This window comes from Triticum urartu, chromosome 3A, assembly GCF_056163025.1.
Source record: "Triticum urartu cultivar PI428250 chromosome 3A, HENAU_Tu73, whole genome shotgun sequence".
NCBI lineage: Eukaryota > Viridiplantae > Streptophyta > Magnoliopsida > Poales > Poaceae > Triticum > Triticum urartu.
In genome coordinates this window covers 5,766,841-5,794,091 of record NC_141875.1, presented here as the reverse complement: position 1 = coordinate 5,794,091, position 27,251 = coordinate 5,766,841, and the positions used below count along the sequence as shown (strand labels likewise).

Sequence of the window (27,251 nt, the reverse complement as noted above, 5' to 3'; positions counted from 1 at the left end):
TTGTGCAGAAGAGTTCATCTTCAAATGCCAAACAATGTTTCCTAAGAAAGTTTTCATTTTCTTTAGATGAAAACTCAATTTTTCAATTTTCGAGTGCCCAAAATGGGTTTAATTGTGAAGGGCCTACCAAATAATTGTTGCCAAATTGGACCAAATCAATTTTCTAAAATACTAGGCCATATTTAATGCACAATTGATCAAATGGTTGGGTTTCAAAAGCTTTTATCCACCTCTGGTGAAAAAGACAAATTGCCGCTGATTCAACAGGAAGCGAGTCAAATTTGAACTGTGGCTGCCTCATAGTTTCCTCTTTATTTTTTCCAAAAATTATTTCTAGGTACATAAGTATATACTTAATCAGAGAAACATCAAAAGTTTTCCAAGATTCAACCACTAGCTAGGAACGGTCAAGCCCGCCGTTTTGACCGCATTTTGAAACGGGCATAAAAAAATTCAAAAGAATTCAAAAAATTGGAAAACCTTCGCATTGTGTTATTATATGTGACCAAGTTTCCAGGAAAAATAATAAACTTGTAATATGGAAATTATTTCAAAAAAAGTGTTCTCAGAAATGAGCTGTCATGCGTGAAGATTCATGGCTTTCAAACCAAATGATCAATCTTATGGCCAAATTCATGGCAAAGTTTGTTCAAATGATCTCATATTGTGCACAAGGGTGCATCTTGGAATTCCAAACAATGTTGACTAAGGGAGTTTTCATTTTCTGTGCACGGAAAATTCATTTTCCATTTTTCGAGTGCCCGAAATGAGTTTTTTTGTGAAGGGCCTACCATATATTTGTTGCAAAATTGGACCAAATCAATTTTCTAAAATACTAGGCCATATTTAATGCATAATTGATAAAATGGTTGGGTGTCAAAAGTTTTGATCCACCTTTGGTGAAAAAGACAAATTACCGTTGATTCAGTAGGAAGTGGGTCAAATTTGAACTGTGGCTGCCTCATAGTTTCCTCTTTATTTTTTCTAAAAATTATTTCTAGGTACATAAGTATCTATTTAATCAGAGAAATATCAAAAGTTTTCCAAGATTTAACCACTAGCTAGGAACTGTCAAGCCCGTCGTTTTGACCGCATTTTGAAACGGGCATAAAAAATTCAAAAAAATTCAAAAAATTGGAAAACCTTCGCATTGTGTCATTATATGTGACCAAGTTTCCAGGAAAAATAATAAACTTGTAATTTGGAAATTATTTTAAAAAAGTGTTCTCAGAAATGAGCTGTCATGCGTGAAGATTCATGGCTTTCAAGCCAAATGATCAATCTTATGGCCACATTCATGACATAGTTTGTTCAAATGATCTCATATTGTGCACAAGGGTGCATCTTGGAATTCCAAACAATGTTGCCTAAGGGAGTTTTCATTTTCTGTGCACCGAAAATTCATTTTCCATTTTCCGAGTGCCCGAAATGAGTTTTTTTTGTGAAGGGCCTGCCATATATTTGTTGCAAAATTGGACCAAATCAATTTTCTAAAATACTAGACCATATTTAATGCACAATTGACAAAATGTTTGGGTGTCAAAAGTTTTGATCCACCTCTGGTGAAAAAGACAAATTACCGTCGATTCAGTAGGAAGTGGGTCAAATTTGAACTGTGGATGCCTCATAGTTTCCTCTTTATTTTTTCCAAAAATTATTTCTAGGTACATAAGTATGTATTTAATCAGAGAAACATCAAAAGTTTTCCAAGATTAAACCACCAGCTAGGAACTGTCAAGCCCACCGTTTTGACCGCATTTTGAAACGGGCATAAAAAATTCAAAAAAAAAAAAATCAAAAAAATTGGAAAACCTTCGCATTGTGTCATTATATGTGACCAAATTTCCAGGAAAAATAATAAACTTGTAATATGGAAATTATTTTTTAAAAGTGTTCTCAGAAATGAGCTGTCATGCGTGAAGATTCATGGCTTTCAAGCCAAATGATCAATCTTATGGCCACATTCATGGCATAGTGTGTTCAAATGATCTCATATTGTGCACAAGGGTGCATCTTGGAATTCCAAACAATGTTGCCTAAGGGAGTTTTCATTTTCTGTGCACGGAAAATTCATTTTCCATTTTCCGAGTGCCTGAAATGAGTTTTTTTTGTGAAGGGCCTACCATATATTTGTTGCAAAATTGGACCAAATCAAATTTCTAAAATATTAGGCCATATTTAATGAACAATTTTTTTGAGGGTATATTTAATGCACAATTGACAAAATGGTTGGGTGTCAAAAGTTTTGATCCACCTCTCGTGAAAAAGACAAATTACCGTCGATTCAAGAGGAAGTGGGTCAAATTTGAACTGTGGCTGCCTCATAGTTTCCTCTTTATTTTTTCCAAAAATTATTTGTAGGTACATAAGTATCTATTTAATCAGAGAAACATCAAAAGTTTTCCAAGATTCAACCACTAGCTAGGAACTGTCAAGCCCGCCGTTTTGACCGCATTTTGAAACGGGCATAAAAAATTCGAAAAAATCAAAAAATTGGAAAACCTTCGCATTGTGTCATTATATGTGACCAAGTTTTCAGGAAAAATAATAAACTTGTAATATGGAAATTATTTTAAAAAAGTGTTCTCAGAAATGAGGTGTCGTGCGTGAAGATTCATGGCTTTCAAGCCAAATGATCAATCTTATGGCCACATTCATGGCATAGTTTTTTCAAATGATCTCATATTGTGCACAAGGGTGCATCTTGGAATTCCAAACAATGTTGCCTAAGGGAGTTTTCATTTTCTTTGCACGGAAAATTCATTTTCCATTTTCCGAGTGCCGAAATGAGTTTTTTTTGTGAAGGGCCTACCATATATTTGTTGCAAAATTGGACCAAATCAATTTTCTAAAATACTAGGCCATATTTAATGCACAATTGACAAAACGGTTGGGTGTCAAAAGTTTTGATCCACCTCTGGTGAAAAAGACAAATTCCCGCCGATTCAGTTGGAAGCGGGTTAAATTTGAACTGCAGTTGCCTCATAGTTTACTATTTATTTTTTCCGAAAATCATTTCTAGGTACATAAGTACCTATTTAATCATAAATACATGGTTTGGTGGCGATACGTCGAGGTTTGGGCGGTGACCGAGGCCCCCAACTCTAGAGCGCGTAAACTCGCATGCTCGCCGCGTGGCCACCGCGTAACTGTGGCGTTTCCATGTGTTCTGGGCAGCCTAGGCATGTCTAGTGGGTTGGGCACTCCCCAGGTAGGTTCTACGAAGAAAATCACAACATGAGATTCTCACGAGGAGACCGATCGATGCTCAAACATGAATTAGCAGTCAAGTGTTTGATTAGCGGTACGGGAAATGCACATGGCCAATGGGCGTGAGTTTTGGCTAAGGATGATCATCTACTAAGGAGAATGTCTTCACACATTTTTAGCTCAAAAGGAGGATCCTAGGTGGTACTTGCTTTGCAAAGTACCACGCTCGACAAAAATATGATTGTTGAAGATAGGCTCAAAATAATGAATGGATTGAGCTGAAATTTGGTGGAGAATGGTTATTTGGGCATAGGAAAGCATTGTAGGAAATTGATACCATTTGGACATGCCAAAGTAGTACTTCCTTCACAATGCTCTTCTATAGACAAAAACTTGGGAAAACTAGTGAGAGAGATTGAATGAATGAAATGAGCTAAAAATTGGTGTAGGTAAGTTACATAGGTATGGTCATGCGCTGGTAAATTTTCAGATCATTTGGGTAAGCCTAGCTAGTACTTACTTCACAAAGCTTCTCTCGAGGTAGAAACTTTGGAAATTTCCTGAGAAAGATTTACTAGGAAAATTGAGCTGAATATTATCATGTGGAAATGATTTGGATATGGAAGAGTGCCCGAAAAGTTTGAGGGTAATAGGAGGGGTATATATAACACTTGCTTTGCAACGTGCCAATTTGGCCATAAAATATAAATTGAACCTGGGCTCACATAGCTGATTTGACTGAGCTGCAATTTGGAGGAGGGTGATAATTTGGGCATATGAAGGAACTGTATAAATTTCATGTCATTTCGAGATATAAAAAAGGTACTTCCTTCACAATGCTTCTAGGTGGACAAAAACTTTGGAAATTTTCCGAGGAAGATTTGCTAGGAAAATGGAGCTGAATTTTGTCATGCGGTAATGATTTGGATAGAAAAGAGTGCCAAAAAATTCCGAGGGCAATCAAGAATATATAAATAGCACTTCCTTCATAAAGTGCTGTTGTGAACAGAATAGAAAAATGAATATTGTTGAATTAGTTTTGAACTAGGCAAGGAAGGATTTTTACATATTTGATGAAGATATGACCCAAAGAATTTATGAGATTTTTTTGGGAATTTTGGGAATGACAAAAATATAGGTTGCTTCACAACCTAGGGCAAAAACTGCCACATGGACATGACACATAGGCAAAACTGATGAGGTGGCGCCTAGTCATAGCAACCCACCACAATTTACAGGGTTATGACCATCTATATTGGTCATGATCAGCTAGAAATAAGGTAGCAGACCAGTGCTATCTGCTTTATGACCATTTCGTGTAAGGAAATTACGTCCTTTCTGACCAAAATAATCGTTATAGTTTAGGGTTTGGAGCCCCCCGAACAGCTTTTGACCAATTGGTCTGAAATTGTCATAGATCTAGGACCAATTCTTTTAGGGTCACTGACAGAAGGTCACTAGTTGACATATTTCTTGTAGTGCATGGTCACGCCCATGGTCGCCTGCCTGGCCCCGCCGCGCTCGCCCGCGGGCGCCCTGCTCTCTGCCCGCGCCCTGGCCGTGTCCACCTGAGCGACGCCGCCGTGGACCACGAGAAGGACTCCGTCGAGCTCCTCCTCGCGCGCCGTTGCATCGAGCGAAACGGCTCGTTCCTCGGCATTTGCAGTGGCTCGCAGGTGCTCAACGTCGCCTGCGGCGGCTCGCTCTACCAGGACGTCGGGCACGGGCACGCTAGCACGCGGCGGCGGCGGCGCATGCACGCAAGCCAGCCAGCCTGGGGCCTCGCAAGGACTGGATTGCTTTTTTAAAAAAACCAAGGATCCGATTGTTTTTTTAGCCGGCTTATGTGTGGGCCAACTCCGTCAGAAGCGCGCTTAAAAGAGCTAAATCGGGCTCTTTTCAGATTTGGTAGTTTTTTTATCACGGTTTAAAAAAAATTGATAGTTTTTCGCATAAAATCGTAAAGTGATAGTTTTTCGTCACGGTTTCATTAATTGTGATAGTTTTTGGTTAAATACTCAATTGATTTGGTACACCTCAAAATCAGTACCTATTGCCCACACCTCAAAATCACACCAACCACCGATCAAACCTCAAAGTCTTACTAGGGGCTGGCGTGTGCCCATCAAACCTCACAATCGTACTACTACCCCAGGGGCGGGGCTGGCGTGCCATCATCTTCAGACAAGAAACAAACGGGATACATATATCTAACCGAAGTGAAAGAGCTTTCATATGAATTCCCTGTTCCCTCCTAGGACCCAAGACACGAATTTTGCCACCTGCTGCTGCCGCTGCATGGTTCCAAAAGGAAGAAGAGCACACGGATTTGCAGGGATTTCAGGATGATTGTTGTTGGATTGCCTTTCGTCTTCCTCATTCTTGTAAACCTACGTGCTACTGGAGTGTTCTGCACGTACGTGATCATGACGCCCCGATGACCTCACCGTGATACCTCCATTATTGCCGCCGATTCTCTCCACTCATGGCCCATCCCCACCACCAACGGGGAACAGATGCCACGACACCGACCTCCTCCGCTCTATCTATATCCCACGCCCACGCCCACGCCCACATTCCCAGATCAACACACGACTCCAACCAAACCGGCACCGACGACACACGCAGAGCAACAGAGATGGAGGAGGCCAACGGCGGCGTGCTCTGCCGCGGCGGCACGGCCGAGGCGGGGGCGGGGGCGGAGGCTGGCCGCGCGCCGCACGTGGCGATGCTGGTGACGCCGGGGATGGGCCACCTGATCCCGCTGGCGGAGCTGGCCAAGCGCCTCGCGGCGCGGCACGGCGCCACGGCCACGCTCATCACCTTCGCCTCCACCGCCTCCGCCACGCAGCGGGCCTTCCTCGCCTCCCTCCCGCCGGCCATCGCCTCTCTGTCTCTCCCTCCCGTCGACCTCTCCGACCTGCCGCCCGACGCCGCCATCGAGACGCTCATGTCCGAGGAGTGCGCCCGCGTGGTGCCCGCGCTCACGGGGGTCCTCTCAGGGCTGAAGGAGACGACAAGGCTGGTCGCGTTCGTCGCCGACCTCTTCGGGGCCGACTCCTTCGACGCCGCGGCGGCCGCCGGCGTGGCGAGGAGGTACCTGTTTTTCCCGACGAATCTTCACGTCCTCACGCTCATCCTCCACCTTCCGGAGCTCGACGTCTCCATGCCCGGCGAGTTCCGGGACCTCGCCGAGCCCGTCAGGCTGCCCGGCTGCGTGCCCATACCGGGGCCGGACATCCTCTCGCCGCTCCAGGACAAGTCCAACCCCTGCTACCGCTGGATGGTGCACCACGCCAGGCGCTACCGCGACGCCGAGGCCATCCTCGTCAACTCCTTCGACGCCGTCGAGCCTGACGTCGCCCGGGTCCTCCGTGCCCCACAGCCCGGCCGCCCTCCGGTGTACAACATCGGCCCGCTCATAAAGACCGACGCCGTCGAGACTGACAACGAGCCGCGTGCACCGTGCCTTGAGTGGCTGGACCGGCAGCCGCCCAGGTCGGTCATCTTCGTCTCCTTCGGCTCCGGCGGCTCGCTTCCGGCGGAGCAGATGCGGGAGCTCGCGCTGGGGCTGGAGCAGAGCGGGCAGCGGTTCCTGTGGGTGGTGCGGAGCCCGAGCGACGAGGGCGCGGTGAACGCCAACTACTACGACGCGGAGAGCAAGAGGGACCCCCTGCCCTACCTCCCGGAGGGGTTCGTGGAGAGGACCAAGGGGGTGGGCCTCCTCGTGCCGTCATGGGCCCCGCAGATAAAGGTGCTGGCCCACGAGGCCACGGGAGGCTTCCTGGTGCACTGCGGGTGGAACTCGGTGCTGGAGAGCCTGGTGCACGGCGTGCCGATGGTCGCCTGGCCCCTCTTCGCGGAGCAGCGGCAGAACGCCGTGATGCTGAGCGAGGGGGTCGGCGCCGCGATACGGGTGCCGGACACGAAGAGGAGGGAGGAGATCGCCGCGGCGGTGAGGGAGGTGATGGCGGGGCAGGGCAAGGGCGCCGAGGTGCGGGCCAAGGTGGCGGAGCTGCAGAAGGCGGCGGCGGAGGGCCTCCGCGAGGGGGGCGCCGCCACGACGGCGCTGGATGAGGTGGTGCATAAATGGATCGGCGGTGGGGACAAGTAGGTGTCGGCAGTTGGCCCACCCAGCTTCAGGCCCTGTTTGGTTCCAAATAAGTCACCAACTTATAAGTCAAAAAGTGTAAAAAATGACTTATTTTGCCAAACAGACTCAACTTATAAGTCAACCCAACTTATAAGTCGTAAGTTGCTTCACCCCAATTTAAAACTTATAAGTCACCCCTTTTGCATGGGTCCCACCACCTTTACATAAAAAACAAGGTGAGAAGGTGTGCTCAGGTGACTTATAAGTCAGGTGACAATCAAATAGGCGTGACTTATAAGTCATTGGTTTTAAGTCACTTGACTTATAAGTCGGGTGACTTATTGAAACCAAACAGGCCCTCAATATGGTTGTACGGCTTGATGGTTTCTTTCCATGTTTCAATCACCATCATTGCATTTGTCCTATAATTATTATTATTTTTTGCGGGGTATTTGTCCTATAATTATTGGTAGGCAGAACGGGTCCCACGCATGTAGAGAAAGACATTCTTATTTTACATTTGTAACTGAAGGAATGCACATTTTTTTCATATATAAATGGAATCATGTTAATGCATTCATTTTTTGTATTTGAAGAAAGAAAACATACAAATTCGATCATCACCAAGAGGGAGCGGCTCAAATCATCTTGGACTTGGCGAAGCCCGTGCCACTAGATAGAACCTCTCTAGAAGACTTTTTTTTTTAGAGAGAGCTCTCTCTAGAAGGCTTTGGTAGACCCGTGCTGGTGCTACGTCGCGATCACATACAGGAGGAGGTTCTTGGACGAAACGGCCAGCCGCAAGAGGCTGCCAAGGAAACGGCCAAGGTAGTCCAGGAATGAAAGACAGCACGTGGACCCTCTCTGCAGCGCATGGTGACCACGTGGATGTGCGCGCGTGTGTCGTCACATGAATGGAAGCAGACTCCGTGCACCACTCAAAAAAGTGCCCGCGTCAAGATTCGCCGCTTATTGTGTGTATACTTAGCTAAGTGTTCGTGTGTTGCCACGGAGACAATCATATTTCAGTGATTCCACATCAATTACTCTCTCCGTAAAAAATATATAAGTGTTTCACTATTATAGAGACGTCGTGAGTGCTTTTTCTATGGCCCGTTCTACATTGACATTGTTGAGTACGAACATGTGGCAGAATGTGAAGACGGTAGTATAGCGAACAACAGAAATAATGAAAATTACATCTAGATTCATAGACCATCTAACGATGAAACTAGTTAGAATAAAAAACGAATGATGTTCTCCATAATTCACGAGATCCTTCTGTCCAACGCTAGACGACACTTCTTGCAAAAAAAGAGGCTAGATGATCTTTTTCAGAAATTGGATGTTTTTTTTGTTTTAAGGAAATGAGTAGAAGGAAGGTATAGTACTGATTTTGTTCACATTATTTCAAATTACTCTATATGCATTGGTTTTTGTTTTGTGCGGCATTGATTGATATAGTTTAAAAATTCTACGGTAACCAAACAGGGATGATGACGTGGGCAGGAAAAAATTGAGGAAGAGGTGAGGTGAATCTACCAATTCTTCTTTAATATTAGAAGATTATTAGATGGACAAAAATTCTACATGCTACCATGCGTAGAAATCGGAAATTTTGTTACTATTCATGCATTTACAAGACTTTGTGGCATATTAACATTCTAGTTCTACATTTTTTATGTCATTCGACTTGATTTTGTAGAAAATAACCATTGGATGGCTAGAATATTTTTGTTCTGTTGTATTGGTTCGACCATTATATAGTACGTACATGAATGTTGGAGTCCCAGGCTCTGCCCTCAACCACGTCCGCCACCTCCATGTCGTCCACCATGACCTCCCTCCGCCTCCCCCGACCTTCTACTTCTTGAGTGGCGCCGCCTTTGCCTTGTCTCGGAGTTGATCTTTCGGGCGAGCGTGATCGCCAGATCCTCCACCGCCGTTGTCTCCGGCATCTTCTTCTGCGGGTCCATGGGTCGGCGGCGCCAAAAAAGGACGGGAATTGGGTGGAGAGGGACGGGATGAAAGAGGAGAGAGGAAATTTTTGCCGTGGAAATAGTGCGGCCAGCTACAAAAGCGCGGGCTCTATCTCAATGTTGGGTGGGGCCGAGGATGTCGGAGTCCTACTTGCTCCCTCGGGCGGCACGCCGGAGCGATGTTATGCGGCGCCATGAATGCGTCTGCACTGAGGACCGGAGGAGGTACCTGTCGAACCGACGGTCTCCACGTGTGACCTTGCGGTCAATCTTACCTGGCACCCGCATTCGGACATCTCCATATGCGCCCAGATATAGGCCGGATATGAGGAGTGCCGGTCAGTTCAGGCATTTAGGGTGGCTATGGGGTGCCCGGTTGGAAGCCTTTTTTTCTTTTGAATATTGACCGAGCTGCCAGCTCGTTTGGGGGCAGAACAGGAGTCTGGTTGTAAATGCTCTCACCTCACCTAATGGAGGCATGATTGTGAGACGGGACTCGACGAGATCAGCAGCCGCACGGTGGTTGGTGGTTGTGGTCGTAGCATCACAGCAGCTCGCAGCAGACAGACACCGTCAAACTCAGTCGCAAGAGTAATGCGAAGCATGCAGTACCAGTTTGATGCTATGGCTGCCACGCTAGTCAGTTGCGCGATGCAATCTTGTACACTCCACCCTCTAAGATAATTTGTGTAAGCATCATAGAATTGCCAAACCAATCAGAGTGGCGCAGCGGAAGCGTGGTGGGCCCATAACCCACAGGTCCTAGTAGAGGGAGTACATAGGATGCATGGATTGATATTTGCTGGCGGTAGCCCCACAAAAAGAAGTTTCACCCAAATTGGAAGTGTTTGAATTTAATTTAAATAGGTTTAAACTAGAGGCCTGAGATTTAAAATGCCTATCGCACATGTTCATCTTTTCACTTTACTGGCCTTCACCAAAATTCTCATATTTTTAGGCATTACTTGACTGCTTCATCTAACTAGCTGAGCGGCTGCATGCATTGAGATGAAGCAGCCGCAACGTGAACTCGTTTTTGCTAGGGTGAATTCCGTATATGCCACTCAAAACTTGCTCGTATCCGCATATGTCATTGGAAATTTCCCTCTGTCAAATATGCCACCGAAAATTTGCACCGCATACAGATATGCCACTATGGCCAGTTTGACCGTTAGTTGACTGTCAAGTGGAAGGTGAAAAGACGATTTTACCCCTGGGCGTTCTTGTGCACTGCAGCACCAACTTTATCGATCCAGTACTGCAGCGTTCGATGCACTGCACAGAATACTTTCGCGTCCAGTACTGGAGCAACTAGTGCAGCGGGCGACGTACTGTAGTAACAATTACTGTAGCGCATGATTTTTTTGAATGTGTCCTTCTATATTGCGAACAATTTTTAATAATATTTTTTGAAAGTGAACAATTACTGCGACGGAGCCAGTGTTGCCAACAATTTTTTTAAAGTGAACAAAATTTGGAAAAAGTGGGTGGCACAGTTTTTTAAAAAAATCGCATGCTACAGTAATTGTTGCTACAGCAGGCTCCGTCCCATATTGCGAACATTTTTTTAAAGTGAACAAAATTTGAAAAAAAGTGGGCGGTACAGATATTCACATTTTTTAAAAAGTGGGCGCTACAGTGCATCAGATGTTGCAGTGTCGCTCGGTTGCTACAGTGTAGGTCAGGGGCAAAATTGTCTTTTCACCTTCCACTTGACGGTCAACTAACGGTCAAACTGGCCATAGTGGCATATCTGTACGCGGTGCAAATTTTCGGTGGCATATTTGACAGAGGGAAATTGCCAATGTCAGATGGGTGTACGGGCAAGTTTTAAGTGGCATATACGGAATTCACCATTTTTGCTACGCTGATCGGCTATAAACAAGCGGCTGCATGCATAAGTAAACGGAGATCGCCAAATAAATAAGAAGATCAGAGTGGCGGAGCGGAAGCGTGGTGGGCCCATAACCCACAGGTCCCAGGATCAAAACCTGGCTCTGATATTTTTTCCGCTGGGTTTTTTTCCTTCTGATTTTTCATTGGGATTGTTTGGCCCGTTTCATGCGTGGCCCATTTCGCTTTGTAGGATTGTTTGGCCCGTTTCGGCTATCCGATTAACCTGGGAAAAAAAGAGGAAAACCATGTTTGACGTTCTCTGCGTCAAAGTATCGGCCAGCCCACTATGCCACAACGAGACTATCGGTTTTGAGAACCTTCTTCCCTGATCATTTTTTCCTTTTGATTTTTCCTTTTCTTTTCTCTTTTTCTTTTTTTCCGTTTCTATGTTCATTTTTATTTTATTTATTTTCGTGAATTCACAATTAGCAAAAACACAAATATTCAAAACAATTTCAGAATTTGGAATTTCTGCTTTTTTAGAAAGTGTTCGGAATTACAAATATTTTCGCGTTTTGTAAAATGTTTGGAATTTTAAAAAAATGGTCATTTTTTATAAAAAAACGTTCAACTCTTTAACATTTGTTCAAAAAATGTTTCAAAATTATTAAATTGTCTGTTGTTTCAAAAAATGTTCACACATTTCCAAAATTTGCTCACATTAAATAAAAAATGTCCACAATTTCAATTTTTGTACATTTATTTTATTATTACTTTTTAAAAAGTTGTTCATGATTTCATATATTTAGAAAGCGAACAATTTTGTTTGTTTTTCTAGAAAAGTTCCTTGATTCAAATTTGTTCATATTTTTTCTAGAAACCTTAGTGTTTTTTCAAAAAATGTTCGTGTTTCTGAAAATGATTCAGAATTGTTAAAAATTATAGCTACAATAGCTTGGTTCGGAAGTTTGTCGCGTTATTCAGAAAAAATTCAAATTTTTCAGACATTATTTTTCCTTTACCAAATTGTTCACAATTTCTAATAAATATTCAAAATTCTTCAGAAAGTATTTGGACCTGGCGTTGCAGTTAATTCTTAAATATTCATATTTTTAGTTTGTCGCTTACACTCGTCAGCTCAACTAGATAGTAACACCAATTCACCAATGCGCCAGCCCAGTCAAAGCTGTGCGTGTGTGTGACGAACCTATTTGATGCAAAATGCGTCAAATAGGACTCCCAAAAAAAGACTTGGATCAATATGGGGGGGGGGGGGGGGGGGGGGGGGGTGGCCCTCCAATACTTCTAAATAGCTCGATCGCTGCAGCGGGTGATGTTGGAGTTCCATTGGTTCGGTTCAATGTGATTCCCAAGGGTAAACAGGAAGAAGTATCCGTGCCCCAGAAGATGGGTTTACTTTGATATAAGAACTTAAAAACCATGCTTCATGGGTCCAAAAACTCGGCTTCAATGTTCATCGAGATGTCAGCTTTGCAATAAGAACGCGCGGCGCAACTCTGCTCTTTTGCAAAAAAGAGAACACATTGTAATGAAATGAGTACCGGCATCCATGGGAAGCTGACATAGAAATCCCCTCCCCCTCTTCTGTCCAGGTTGCATCACGCATGACTTGCGCAATGGTCCAAGCCGATCGACTCGTGCTCCTCACCGATGATGGTGCGCCGTAGGTCCTCGATGCGCATCCCTAGCATCTCTGCCTCGCCCTTGAGGAGCTCCGGCCAGGTGGACACACCATTCTCGATCACCTTTGTCGTCTCTCGTGCCCTCGCGCATGGCTGCTTCGAGCTCAGTGTCCAATGGGATGGACAACTTAGTGGTGTCGGACAGGCCAGCACCAGAGCGAGGAGAAGGCGAGTGCCTTGGAGCCATGTGTCGCGCTCCTGCCATGGAGATGAAGGGGAAGCTAGGGATTGTGCTCATAGCCGGCGAGTGAATGTGGATTTTGGGATTACTTACGGGTAGAAAGGATAGGATGGAGGTCCTCTTATATATGCCAGTGGTGATAGGAAGAAAATGGCGGGAAGGGAGGCGTGACAGATACCGGGAGAGGCAGTGTGTGGTGGATGAAAATCTTTTTAAACCCTTGACTTTTTCCCCTTCATATCTTGGTCCAAGGTTGGGGAGGGGGGGGGGTCGTGGAAGCATGTGATTTCTTTGTGCGCTTGCCATTGCTGTCGTTTCGACGGTATTCACAAGGGTTATTTAAAAAAATCTCACTAGAACTTGAACTTACAGTTGCACTTTAGTCCTTATTTGTAACGCCCCGAGACCGATGTGCCAGGTGTCGTCCAGTTATTCGTTGTTGTTACCATGTCATTGCTTGCGTGTCATGCATTGCATATCATGTCATCATGTGCATTTCATTTGCATACATGTTCGTCTCATGCATCCGAGCATTTTTTCCCGTTGTTCGTTTTGCAATCCGGCGCTTCGTTCTCCTCCGGTGGTCAATTCTACCTTTCTTCCATGTGTGGGGATTAAACATTTTCGGATTGGACCGCGACTTGTCATGCGGCCTTGGTTTACTACCAGTAGACCGCCTGTCAAGTTTCGTGCCATTTGGACTTCGTTTGATACTCCAACGGTTAACCGAGGGACCGAAAAGGCCTCGTGTGTGTTGCAGCCCAACACCCCTCCAATTTGGCCCAAAACCCACCAAAACCTGCTCCATCATCTAGAGCGTTCGATCACGATCGCGTGGCCGAAAACCGCACCTCATTTGGACTCCCCTAACTCCCTCTACCTATAAATATGTGCTCCCCTCCCGAAATCGCGGATGAAACCCTAACTTCTTCCTCCTCCCGCAGTCGGACATGTCCGTCCCGCCACCGGACGTGTCCACCGCCGCCGCCACGTCGCCTCGGCCAATAGCCGCCCGCCACGTCACCAAATCCAGCCGCATCAGCCACTCCAGGCGCGCCACGTCGCCGCGCACCGCGCCCACTTCGTCGGGGCCCGGCGGAGCCCAGATCCGGCCCTCCCCGGGCCCGAGTCGGGCCGCCGCTTCCCGCGCGTGCCGCCTCCCGCGTCCGTCGTCTTCGCCATTTCCGGTCGCCGGACTCGCCCCGCCAGAGCGCGCCGCCTCGCCGGCGCGGCTCCCCACGCCCGCCGCCGGCCGCTGCCATGTCTTCGCGTCGCCGCCCGCATACGGCGCCGCCTCTCCGCCCGTCGCCTCGCGCCGCCTCCCGGAGCGCGCCGCCGCCGTCGACCCTTGCCGGAGGCCCGCCGCCCGCGCCCTCCTTCGTCGCCTCGCCTCGCCGGCGGGAACCGGCTTCGCCGCCCCTGCCTCCCCGATCCGATCGAGATCGAGGGAGCCGACGACGCCCCCGTTGACTCTTCGTGGGCCCCGTCTTCGGCCCAGCACGCCGGCCTCGTTAGGCCCAGCGCCAAGCCGGCCCAGCTCCACTCCCTCCGGCCCGTTATATTTTTTTTTCACGAGGGTATATATATATATATTTTCTTTTCTCGTCTAAGTCCTCGAGTTTTCCAGTTTCATGTGCACATGTTTGTAATTCCGTAACTTTGCATCCATAGCTCCGATTCATGCATATAACATATCAAAATGTTCAACTCAGAGAGTACATCATTTCATTCCATTGCATCATTTTCATTTGAGTTCATCTTGATGCCCGAAATGCTGTTAGAAGAGGGCTACTTGAGTTATTTGTCAGATCTGCTACTCCATTTAGGTTTTTGTCATTTTTGCCATGATTAATTTGTGCATGATATGCCCTGATGCTCTATATGTGTTTTGTTAAGGGTTTTGTCATCTTTCCAGAGGTGCAACCCATGTATTTTTGTGATGTGTGTGGTGACTTGTGCAAGCTTGCAAAGTGGTGCACTTGCTAATTCTGTTTTCAGGGACTTAGTGATTTCACTAAGTCCTGGAGCTGTTTATTTCATGATGCCATGTGTTCATGTTGTTTCCTAGTGATCCGTGCCTCTTTTGAGGATGATCAGTAAGGATATTTTATTAATCTTGTAGTGCTCTATCCATCCATGTCTTTGTTTGCAATTATGGAGAAACCTAGCTTGAGTCAATCGAGCTCTACTTTTGCTACTTTGTGAATCTGGGCAGATTGTCAACTTGTTTGCAATTTTGCCGGTGATGTTGTAGTTGATTCGTGCATGCTATGCCATTGTTCTTGCCATGTCTAGCTTGAATTTTGTGCCTTCTTGATGGGTGTATACTTGTCTTGCCATGACTTGCACCGTAGTGAGTGCATCGAGCTCGTAAACATGCCTACTTGAGTTATATTTCAGCATGTGCCAGTTTTCACTAAGTCTGAAAACTGATTATGTTTTTGCTATGTTCACATGCTTGCAATTGTATTTTCTGATCCCTTTTGGCTCAAGGTCACTAAGGGGACTTTTGTTAAGCTCTTTGAGTAGCTCCATGCCATGCTTTACTTTGCCATGTTCAGATCCTGTAGCATGTAGTTTTGTTGCTCCGAAGAGGGCTACCTCATCTGAAATTCCAGACAAGTGTTAATTTCACCAAGTCTGAGATATGTTTGCCATATGCATTTTTGCCATGCTTGTTTGAACCTATTAATGGATGAATTGGCCGTAGCTCAGTGCTAGACTTTTGTTAAGCATCTTGTGTGCATCCCTGTCATGTATTTTGTTGTCATGTTTGGTTGCTGTAGCATGTTCATTTCGTTGCATTTAGAGGCCTACTTGCTGTAAATCGCAGACCGGTGCCATATTTGAATCGCTTGCCATTTCCAAACCGTAACTCCGATTCCGGTGATCTTTATATCGTTTTCAAGCGATTTCATCTCATCTTTCCAGTGGCATACTTGGTTTTCCAAGTTGAGGCTAGCTTCATGCATTCCTTGTCTAATCATGCATATGCATCGCATACCGCATCCCGCATATCATATCATGTTCATGTGTTGGTTGTTTACTATGTTGTGTGCTTCTTTTCCGGTGTTTGCTTCTTCGGGTTGGTTCCGATAACATCGCGTTTGTGAGGACCCGTTCGTCCACGTCCGTTTGTCTCCTTCATGGACTCATTCTTCTTCCTTGCGGGATTTCAGGCAAGATGATCATACCCTCGAAATCACTACTATCTTTGCTATGCTAGTTTGCTCGCTCTTTTGCTATGCCTATGCTGCGATACCTACCACTTGCTTATCATGCCTCCTATATTGTTGAACCAAGCCTCTAACCCACCTTATCCTAGCAAACCGTTGATTGGCTATGTTACCGCTTTGCTCAGCCCCTCTTATAGCGTTGTTAGTTGCAGGTGAAGATTGAAGTTTGTTCCTTGTTGGAACATGGAGATGTTGTTCCTTGTTGGAACATGTTTACTTGTTGGGATATCACAATATATCTTATTTAATTAATGCATCTATATACTTGGTAAAGGGTGGAAGGCTCGGCCTCATGCCCGGTGTTTTGTTCCACTCTTGTCGCCCTAGTTTCCGTCATATCGGTGTTATGTTCCCGGATTTTGCGTTACTCATGCGGTTGGGCTATAATGGGAACCCCTTGACAGTTCGCCTTAAGTAAATCTCTTCCAGCAATGCCCAACATTGGTTTTACCTTTTGCACTAACAACCTACCACCTTCCCTTGGGTTCTGCAGATTCAAGGGTCATCTTTATTCTAACCCCCCCGGGCCAGTGCTCCTCTGAGTGTTGGTCCGAACTGAGCTGCCTGCGGGGCCACCTCGGGGAAACTTGAGGGTTGGTTTTACTCGTAGCTACTCTCATCTGAGTGTGCCCTGAGAAAGAGATATGTGCAGCTCCTATCGGAATTTGTCGGCACATTCGGACGGTGTTGCTGGTTTAGTTTTACCCTGTCGAAATGTCTTGTTGTACCGGGATACCGAGTCTGATCGGAATGTCTCGGGAGGAGGTCTATTCCTTCGTTGACCGTGAGAGCTTGTGATGGGCTAAGTTGGGACACCCCTGCAGGGATTTGAACTTTCGAAAGCCGTGCCTGCGGTTATGGGCAGATGGAAATTTGTTAACATCCGGTTGTAGAAAACATAAAGTAGACCTTAATTAAAATGAATCAACCGCGTGTGTAACCGTGATGGTCTCTTTCCGGCGGGGTCCGGGAAGTGAACACGGTTGTTGGAGTTATGCTTGACGTAGGTTGTTATAGGATCACTTCTTGATCATACTTTTATCGACCGTGCTTTGCCTTCTCTTCTCGCTCTCATTTGCGTATGTTTAGCCACCATATATGCCAGTCGCTTGCTGCAGCTCCACCTCATACCTTTACCTTACCCATAAGCTTAAATAGTCTTGATCGCGAGGGTGCGAGATTGCTGAGTCCCCGTGGCTCAAAGATACTTCCAAAACCAGCTTGTAGGTGCCGATGAGTCCTTGCAGATGACGCAACCAAGCTCAAGGAGGAGCTCTATGAAGATCTTGTCCTTTATGTTGTTTCGTTCTAGTTGTTCAGTAGTGGAGCCCAGTTGGGGTCGATCGGGGACTTTTGTCGCATTTGGGATTCTTCTTTTGTTTTGGGTTCCGTAGTCGGACCTTGATTGTATCTGGTTGATGTAATGCTTTATTTATATAATTGTGTGAAGTGGCGATTGTAAGCCAACTATGTAATCTCTTTCCCTTATTATATTACATGGATTGTGTGAAGATTACCTCATTTGCGACATATGCCTTCAATGCGATTATGCCTTTAAGTCGTGCCTCGACATGTGGGAAATATAATCGCATCGAGGGCGTTACATTATTGAACTGAAATATTCACATCAAGGGAACCAAATCCCAAACTTCGTTGTTCCCCTCCCTCATATTTGGTGTGGTCCTCACAAAATGTGACACCATAATCTTTGAGCTTGCAGTCCATGATCATAATAATGATTTACTCTTGTATATCATTTTTAGACAATCTCGCAAAGCTTTATTACATCATCACATTATTTATAAGGAGGAACAGAAGATCATCATGTTGGCCCAACCAAACATGACAGTCACCTCTTAAGTTTAAGACATACTCTGCTAGATTGCGAGCCTGAAAATTTAAGTCCGTAAGCTCGTGATAACAATTTAGCCTAGTAGATCTGTGCCCTCCCAAATGGACGGCGTCACTTAAAGGCTCCACCAACGTCGACGTTCACGAGGTGTCAGTTCACATTCTTTTTACTCGAAAGTCTATGAAAAGTTGACGACACCGACAACATGGGCATCTATCATACATTAAAAAGATGTAAATTCATTTACACATTGAGAAACAAAGCCAATCAAATTTTCTGTTACAACAACTAATCCAAAAAATATTCTGAGTAGTAGTCTGGTCAACTATTAATTGCACACAAAAACTCGCATTTTCAGGATATATATATATATATATATATATATATATATATATATATAGACAATATTTATATAGAAGCTCTATAAATTTTGATGCAGATTAAAATTTTCTAGAGGTGTGTACCTAAGCAAAATTCCTTTATTATCTTTCTGTTTTTTAATAATGTTTTTAGGTTTAAAAACAACTATCGGTAAATACGGCCGACGTCGTTGAAATCTTCTCCTCTATTTTGACTCTCTCTCTCTCTCTCTCACGACTCACCCGTGACGGCGGCGGCGTCCGGCGGCCGACCCCGCGACCCGGCGCCGGCACGGCGAGGAAGAGAGGCTCGCGGCGTGGAGAGGTCCCTCTGCTTCGGCACCACGCGCGGACGCCGCTCGGCCTCGAGATCTCAAGGTAATTCCCCCAAGAAACGCAGCGCCGTCCCAAGCGGCGGACTTTTTCCCCCCTCCGGATTCGCCGCCCTCCGCTCACCCTGCCCTGCCGCGGCGCCACGCCGGAGCAACCCCTCTCGGTTCCTCTCCGGCGACCTGCGATCGGATTTAGTTTTTTTCTCCTGTTCTGTCTGTCCCCGATGTGAGCCCGTTTCCGGTGGACCTGGATTTCAGATGCGGCTGGTCGGCCTGACGGGCGGGATCGCCTCGGGGAAGAGCACCGTCTCCGGCCTCTTCAAGTCCGCCGGCGTCCCGGTGGTCGACGCCGACGTCGTGGCTCGGGTAAGCGTCCAGCATCAAACATGGCCGTGCGGAAATAAATATACATCGCTTGTTAGATTGTACCAGTACTGTGCAAAACTTTGTTTTCATGATGTGTCCATTGTGTTCTGTCTACGGAGGTACCGATATTTGTGAGCATTGTTGCTGTTTTACTTGAATTCAGTCACAGCTAAGGTAGCATTATACCAGAACAGAGTGTGGCAATTTTATTTTTGTAACAAGTTTGATTACGTCTGGATAGGTTGCCCACATCAGGTATCTGTAGAGTGGGATAGGCACAATTTTCTGTGATGAAAAAAGAAGATGTTTTTTTTCAAGCTAAAACAAAATTCACCCTCGTTTCAGTTAACTTACCGATTGTGCTCAGTGAGAACTGCTTCCGCTTTATCGCGTTGATATTAATTCCCCTTCCCATCTCCCTGGGAACTGATGGCTAACACTACATATTTATTTCAACTTTGTGGAGGGCAAAGACATATGCGGGTCTTACCTTGGGAGTTTTTTCATCCCTGATACTATTCCCAGTAACGAGGAATGGAACCGGTAGTTAATAGAATGTGATGGTGATGGCCAATTTAGTCATATCCCCTGCTTTGTCAGCCGGTGAGGATCATAGGATGGCAAACCATAATATATATTCTTTGCTTCACTAAATTACCTGCTGCCATGCATCATAGCTCTTGAAAACAAATGAAATATGAAGAACTATATGGCCTTCATCTATGTAACATGTGTATGCTGTAGCTAAAAAGGCAGCCCTCGAGAGAATAGTTCTCATTTTGTCTCCATGGACAAAGGAAACTCCCGCGGACAATGTTTAAGAGAGGTCGGGGTAGACCAAATTTGACATGGGAGGAGTCCGTTAAGAGGGACCTGAAGGATTGGATTATCACCAAAGAACTAGCTATGGACAGGGGCGCGTGGAAGCTTGCTATCCATGTGCCAGAGCCATGAGTTGGTTGCGAGATCTTATGGGTTTCACCTCTAGCCTACCCCAGCTTGTTTGGGACTAAAGGCTTTGTTGTTGTTGTTGTTGTTGTTGGACAAAGGAAACTCCCACATGATCCGGGATCCTAGGATAAGAAGGGAAAGGAAAATGCAGACGAATAAGAAGCCACAAGCCGGCATGATAGCAATGCCTGGCAGAAGCTCGGCAATACGTTGGGTGGAATAGTGGAAGTTAAGGCCTTTAATTCCCAATCCCATGCTCAATCAGCCCCATGGGAGTAGATTGGAGTCAGTTGAGGCCAAAAGTCTCCATCCTCTGTCTAGCTGGAACTCTGAATCTGTTTTCAACTTCTCATCAATATCTTACCACTGCTGGGATATCCCTGGATCAAAAATAAATGGAACCATATCAGCACAATGACTGGTATGACGCAAATGTTATACTTTGGGCCTTGAGACGAGTTACGCACACTTTGTTTTCATGGTTTAGTACTTGAGCTTCAAACTGCATGCTTGTTACTACCTCCGTCCTAAATTAGTTGTCTTAGATTTGTCTATATACGGATGTATCTAGCACTAAAACGTGTCTAGATACATACGTATCTAGACAAATCTAAGACAACTAATTCGGGACGGAGGGAGTACTATTTTAGGCTAATTGTCTGTTATGAGATCTCCCCAGATGCTGTGTAAAATGACTTCCATGTTTTAAACTTTTTGTTATGAGCCTTATGCTGATTACGGGCGCACGCATTTACAGAATGTAGTGCAGAAAGGTACTGGAGGTTGGAAGAAGATTGTGAAAGCTTTTGGGAATGGCATTCTGTTGGAAAATGGAGAAATTGACAGAGCTCAATTGGGTCAGGTTGTTTTCACTGACCCAGAAAAACGCAAGCTTCTAAACCGGTACAACTTCTACTGGCATAAAAATCGCCTTTGATTTTCTTTCTTTCTTTCTGTTATGTTTGCCCAATACATTTTTATTCAGTTTATTTACGTGGCAGTTACATTTTTCTTTCATTTTTGCTATGTTGGCCAATAGATTTTTGATCCAGTTTATATACTGTACATGGCAGTTACTACATAAATACTGCTTTCAGGAAACAGTTCCACCTATTTATGGTCTCACATCTTGTCATGTTCTGGTTTCTAGAAAAATGTCATGCTTTGGTTGCATATTCAGTTCATTGTTAACTCTGTGCATAAATATCGAGTTGTGTTTCATACATGGATGATGAAATGTGACACGATTTACCTTTAACAATACTGTTTATGTCATTCCTAAAATAGAACACCAAAGCAAAGTGGGTAGACCAACATACATTTCATTGCATGCTTATACTTTCTCATGAATATAGTCCCTGAAATATTAAGGATTCTTGTTTGACCTACATTTGCCTCGATTCTGATCCCTGACGACATTTTGGTTTCTCCATTGCGTCTACTTTCAGTCTTCTGGCCCCACACATTTCATGCGGTATATTCTGGGAGATACTAAAACTCTGGGTGAAGGGATGCCTGGTTATTGTCGTCGACATCCCGCTCCTGTTTGAGACAAAGATGGACCGATGGACGGACCCCGTGGTTGTCGTATGGGTGGATCCCAAAACACAGATCGAGAGGCTCATGTCAAGAGACAGTTGCGGCCAGGAACAGGCTCAGGGCAGGATCGACGCCCAGCTTGCGTTGGACTGGAAGAAGTCGGAAGCCGACATAGTGATCGACAACTCCGGCTCGCTGGACGACACGAAAGAGCAGTTCCAGGAAGTGCTGAAGCAGGTGTCTGGTCCCTTGACATGGAAGGAGCGCATGATGTCCAGGGATGGCCTTCTCTCTATCGTCGTGTGCACGGCGGCGGGGGTTCTACTTGCTCAGAAGAATCTGCTGTGATCTTTTCACGCTTAGGAAGTTAAGGTAACTAGGATTGGACTAAGATTGATTGGTTGAAAATTTCGAAGGGTCAGTGCAGAGCACTAGGCGAGCACGATTACTGTCCTGTCATGTCTGGAGTTATTATACCACAAGTGCTGAATTTCGAGTGAAATAAAATTTGTAACTGCTTGCTTGTGCATCTCTGTGCAGTTTTCATAGGATTCATGTTTTATTCTTATCAAAGGAATTACTTGTACAGGTTTGACGAAATTCCTTTGAAAATTGAATCATTCAGTCCCAAATACTCCAGGTAGCAGCAATAACTATCACTATGTAAGAGGCTATTCCCAGGTCTTGTCTATGTGTCTGGATTTTGTTTGCCTTGGAGCCCTGCAACTGGGCATAGAAAATTCTAACATGCTATTCCAACATGCTCTGGCAGATCCTCTGTTTCAAGGCAATTAGGAGCACATAGGATAGTCATAGATTGCAAGTAAAAATGATTCATCTGCAACATTTTGTATTCAATCTGTTCACCAGAAGTAGCCACATAAAACATAATATTGCGTGCATTATACAACCAGATAAAAATTGCAGAACTACCAAACTCCACTTAAGATCAATGCAACATAATAAATAGAAGATCAGTGGAACATATAAATAAATAAATAGCTTAATGTCATTCATCAACCACCAACAAGCAAACAAGCCCTCTGTTTGCATGAGTGCACAATATAACTTACATCAAGAAACCCCACAAACTGAGAAACAGACATCATTTGTACAGAGACAGCACATGCCACTCTCACATCTGTGAATAAATACGCAAAGTGAGATGAAATAATTAGGACACAAAAACCCTTGTGACTGACCTCGCTCACGGCACATTCACACCCCGTGTGCATAACTTATTATCATGACATATAACTTAACCACCGCAAACCTCGATCGAAGCCGAAGTCACTCTCATAACTTATGGAGAAAAAAAGCCTTCTCCCCCTCCTGGACTCAGATTTCACCATGACCCATGAAGCCAAAAGAATCTAGCAGTGAATCAGGTACTGCAGGAGGAAGAAGAAGCAGATGCTGCAACTAGCACACGGCGATGTTGAGCGCCGATAGCTTGTGGGCATGGTTCTTGTTGGGCTGCTTCTTGGATGAGCTTGCTGCAAGATGTTGCTGCTGCTGCCGTGGCTTGCTGCTGCTGCTGTGGCATTTGCAGTTGCTGTCGTGTCTGTCGCGACTTGCGCGGCAGCAGGGCCTCGTGCTCTCGCTCTCCTCCGATGAGTGCGAGGTGTTCATGGCGGCCTTCTTCCTCCCCAGCTTCGGCGACTTGGGACGGGTCGTGGGCAACTGCAGGCAAGCAAGAAGTTCATTGTGTGAGAGGAATCAATACTACAAACTTTTCAAGATCAAAGCGTTTTCTGAAGACCAATGGACTAGAAAATTGATATTTTTTCGGCATCTACCTACCTTCTTGTATTCAGCCTTGGGAGAAGGTGCCTCATGGTAGAAGCTTGGGATGGGTGTGGCTTTGAATGTCAGGCTTTTCCTGAGAAGCCTGAGAGCCTCCTCCTGTTCCCTCTGCAGATTCATTCACAATGTAATAGATCAATGAGAGTTTGGTTCTGAAAACTCTTCAACATGTACACAAAATAGGATCCGTCGATCATCATGGAAAATGCTGAAACAAGACAAATTACCTTCAACCTAGCTTCCAGCTGAATCCTCTGTTCCTCCATAGCTTGATGTTTCTCCTCCAACTTTGAATAGTACTGCAACAAACCATCAAACAAATAAAGGATGAGAACCTTTCCCCTATCCCTCGCCATGTCTTGTATCTTTCATGTCACAAAGTAACATATACCTCTCTGCGCTTCTCGGCACGTTCAGTACATCTGAAGACCGGGCTTGACGGGACAGTAGTAGTCTTTCCATTCGACGATTTTCTGCATGCAGAAGATTGTTGAACTAAGCATTTTGGAGGAGACGGGTGATACAAGCGTATAACATGTGTGCTTAGGTTGCGAAGCGCATACGAGTTAGTGAGAGTGGAAGCATTCCAGTCATCCGGATGACTGTTTCTGTTTGTAGCTTGTAGTGGCTTCCTTGTAGTCGCAGACGCGCTTCTCTGTAAGAAATGTGTGCAGGACATACATAAATAACAAGTATAGAATTACGCATGTTGTTATGCTAAAAGATCTTTTATAAAGATAATGGGCAAGGAACTGAAGACTCATGCAAAACAACAGGAAGAAAAGAGAGATTACCTTCATCTTCTTCGTCGAGCTTGTCAATACGCACTTTGCGTTCTGATAGACATTTCCATTTCCATTTCCAGTCAAGTGCTTGTCATTGGGTAGGTCTGGAGGGTACCCACTAACATCTCCTGGCTCTGACTGAGCACCTTTTTTTGGTTGCACATCTTCCATAGATGTGACCGAGGTGCTATCACTCGCCACTGTTTCTGTCGCTGGAAACGTATCTTGATTCTCTTGTTCGTAAGCACTAATTTCAACACCATGTTGCAACACCTCTCCTTTCTCGACGGTGACAGGAGAGGCTTCATCTGCAGCAGGCTCTGCAGTACATAGAACCATTAATTGTCATTAGGCTGCTCCAGACATTTAGTACAAGATGATCCATCCAGTTGATCAGATATTTAGTACAAGATGATTCATCAAGTTAAACTGAACAATTAACTACAACAAGCTTACCGTCATTGGTCTGTTCAGTGTGGCCAGTGGCTGAGGAACCATCATGCTCAGTGTCTCCATTTACATCAGCAGCCTCTAATGGTTCCGAGACGCCATTCTCAGATTGTGCACCCAAAGAATTTTCAGCATTGACAGTGCCCGAAAGTTCTGCTAAATTGTCACCCTTATCATCCGGCGATTCCATGTTGTCGCTGGACGGAGGGATAAGGGAAGAATCCAGCTCCTCTTTGGAAGATTGGAGTACAACCTCAGTACCCATAAATAGTATTGCTGCACAAGATAAATCATCTTTAATAAGTAATTATTGCTATTGATAACTCAATACTATGTATAACATGCAAAAAAGAAATATGCTTTTCCCTTCTTTGGAAGAATTGAAACCGACAACGCAACAAAGAGAGAAAATCTTGTATATACCCTTCACGTGGACACTATAGTTCCTTACCACCTTCCAGGAAAATGACATGCAAGGTTGGGAAAGAATTGATGTGTGGAGTTTGACAACCTATCTGACATGATAACCGATAGCGACCAAATTAGGCTGTCATTCTAATCCAGATCCTCCAATCATTTATGTACTGGTTTGCCGTCGGTATTATCAAACTGAGTTGAGCATATATATAAAAGGAAAAAGTGAAAGCAAAAGGGGAATCAAGGGGACAAAGGTAACGCAAAGAATTGACCCCCGTACGTGCTGATTTGAACTAAAGAAAGGAAAGAACCAGAGGATAAGACAACACATGCGAATCTCGAATTGGATCATATATATTTGGTGGGTTCGCGTACGAACGGTTATATTAGAATGCTAGCATTTACAATTGGGCAGTGTCCTTTGAGACTCTTGGAACTGCATGCCCTGAGCTGTACTTGTTGTATTAGTTTAGGACTTAGTTGCTATGACCCGTTAGTGACATAGTTAATTAATACTTGGAAGCTTGCAATCATTTGTGATAAAGCATATAAAAAGCTTGCTTTACTGAAAGAGTTTGGTCATGCATCGTCCTAACGTTACTATATCTAGATAGCTGATAGCAACAGCCGGCGCAAGGCCAATCTGCTCATGTCGAGTTCAAGCATGCATACAAAAAGTTGTCTACAAGTAAACAAAAAAGCTTTTTAATAACAATTTGCTAGTCGGTAGTTTTGACCGTGATCATCTTATCATGCACCACATTCCAAACTAGCGCGGGCTACAGATCCCGTGGGACAGCGACACCGTGGCAACCAAAATCCTGCTCGCACATCGCAATATTATCACACCAGAGAAAGCAAGATGATTAGATCCGACTAAACCGGTCATCCATAAACAGCATTTGGGCTGCAGAAACAGGGATTAAATCTTTGCTGATCCCTTATCTAACGGCGAGCAATCTAACGATGAAGGGAAAAGAAAGAGCCGGGATGGAACAGATCGAGACCATAAGCAAGCAAGCAAGCAAGGGAGTGTCCTTTAAAATTCTTGGAACTGCCTGAGCTGTACTCCTCTATTAGTATAGGACTTTATTTGCTATGGCCTATGACATAGCTAATGAATACTTGGAAGCTTGCAATCATTTGCGATAAAGCAACATGATGACAAGCTTGCTATACTGATTGAGTTTGGTCATGCATGCATCTTCCAAACATTGTAGTAGTACTACTGGTACATTATCAAGTCCAGAGAACTGGCCATAGAGGTCAGCAACAGCCGGCGAGCTTAAGTATACAAAAGCTTGTCTAGAAACAAAAAAGAAAAAACAATTTATGAGCTCTTCAATAACGTTTTGCTAGTCGGTAGCTTTGACCATGGTCATCTTATCACGCACCAAAGTCCAAACTAGCGGCAGCTACAAATCCCACAGGACAACGACACCGCGGCAACCAAAATCCTGCTCCCACATCGCCATATGATCACACCAGGGAAACACAAGATGATTGGAATCGACTAGGCCGATCGTCCATAAACAACATTTGGGTTACAGAAACAAAGGAGCATATGTGTAAGTAAATCTAGATGATCCCTTGTGCAATGATGATCTAATCTAACGATGAAGGGAAGAGAGCCGGAGCGGAACAGAGTTACAGAGACCATAAGCAAGCAAGCAAGAGAGCAAGAGGGGATGCTTGGATAAACCCCTTTGGGAGGGATCGGCACCGCACGGCACGGCGCGTACCTCGCGATGATGTCTCCTGGCCCTTTGGTCACCTTTCTTTCGTCTCCTCCTCCTCTCTCTGTCTCCTGGAATGAATGATCGGGTTAAGGATGCAGAGGACTGTGGATGTGGTATTTGTAAGAGGAGGCAGGCAGGGAAGTTGGAGCTGGAGGATGTGGAGAAGGTGTGGGTGGGTTCGTTCTCCGTTGGTTGGTTCCAACTTGTTGCAACTTTGTAAGGGAGGGAGTTGGGGTATTAGCTGAGGGGCAGCTTTCGGCTTGCGTTTTGCATGGGGTCCCCTGCGCCCCAACGCATCAGCCGAAACGAGCCAATCATCCACAGCACAGCCGCTCGGCGGTTGAACCGTACTACCACATTGCTATGTTAGCCCGGCCGCTACAGCTGCTTCGGTTCTGCTTCCTCGGAGCCCAGCCT

General features: G+C 45.2%; 3 protein-coding genes across 3 annotated transcripts; 2 read left to right on the top strand and 1 right to left on the bottom strand.

The window, feature by feature from the left end:
* The first annotated feature begins 5,640 nt into the window (after nucleotides 1–5,640).
* On the top strand, nucleotides 5,641–7,747 carry LOC125542292 (UDP-glycosyltransferase 72B1-like). The gene has a single exon (XM_048705259.2). The coding sequence runs from the start codon at nucleotides 5,696–5,698 to the stop codon at nucleotides 7,322–7,324; it is 1,629 nt and encodes a 542-aa protein (XP_048561216.2). The 5' UTR covers nucleotides 5,641–5,695; the 3' UTR covers nucleotides 7,325–7,747.
* A 10,879-nt stretch (nucleotides 7,748–18,626) lies between these two features.
* Nucleotides 18,627–22,166, top strand: LOC125542286 (dephospho-CoA kinase). Its single transcript, XM_048705252.2, has 4 exons — nucleotides 18,627–18,827; nucleotides 19,040–19,147; nucleotides 20,856–21,001; nucleotides 21,547–22,166. Exons 2-4 carry the CDS (start codon nucleotides 19,040–19,042, stop codon nucleotides 21,983–21,985), a joined length of 693 nt encoding a protein of 230 aa, XP_048561209.1. The 5' UTR covers nucleotides 18,627–18,827; the 3' UTR covers nucleotides 21,986–22,166.
* Nucleotides 22,167–22,624: 458 nt separating this feature from the next.
* Nucleotides 22,625–27,048, bottom strand: LOC125542287 (uncharacterized). The gene is made up of 8 exons (XM_048705253.2): nucleotides 26,838–27,048; nucleotides 24,685–24,954; nucleotides 24,238–24,548; nucleotides 24,007–24,098; nucleotides 23,835–23,916; nucleotides 23,671–23,742; nucleotides 23,441–23,551; nucleotides 22,625–23,320 (listed from the first exon to the last, which is right to left on the bottom strand). The coding sequence occupies exons 2-8, from the start codon at nucleotides 24,941–24,943 to the stop codon at nucleotides 23,060–23,062; spliced, it is 1,188 nt and encodes a 395-aa protein (XP_048561210.1). The 5' UTR covers nucleotides 24,944–24,954; nucleotides 26,838–27,048; the 3' UTR covers nucleotides 22,625–23,059.
* Between the last annotated feature and the right edge of the window lie 203 nt (nucleotides 27,049–27,251).

Excerpts from the sequence above, each read along its gene's own strand:
- LOC125542292 (XM_048705259.2), top strand. The coding sequence starts at position 5,696 with ATGGCCCATCCCCACCACCAACGGGGAACAGATGCCACGACACCGACC.
- LOC125542286 (XM_048705252.2), top strand. The coding sequence starts at position 19,040 with ATGCGGCTGGTCGGCCTGACGGGCGGGATCGCCTCGGGGAAGAGCACC. Across the intron at positions 19,148-20,855 it reads ACGCCGACGTCGTGGCTCGG|AATGTAGTGCAGAAAGGTAC; the intron begins GTAAGCGTCCAG and ends ACGCATTTACAG. Across the intron at positions 21,002-21,546 it reads AAACGCAAGCTTCTAAACCG|TCTTCTGGCCCCACACATTT; the intron begins GTACAACTTCTA and ends GTCTACTTTCAG.
- LOC125542287 (XM_048705253.2), bottom strand. The coding sequence starts at position 24,943 with ATGGGTACTGAGGTTGTACTCCAATCTTCCAAAGAGGAGCTGGATTCT. Across the intron at positions 23,743-23,834 it reads GTGCCGAGAAGCGCAGAGAG|TACTATTCAAAGTTGGAGGA; the intron begins GTATATGTTACT and ends GGTTTGTTGCAG. Across the intron at positions 23,552-23,670 it reads AGCTGGAAGCTAGGTTGAAG|AGGGAACAGGAGGAGGCTCT; the intron begins GTAATTTGTCTT and ends ATGAATCTGCAG.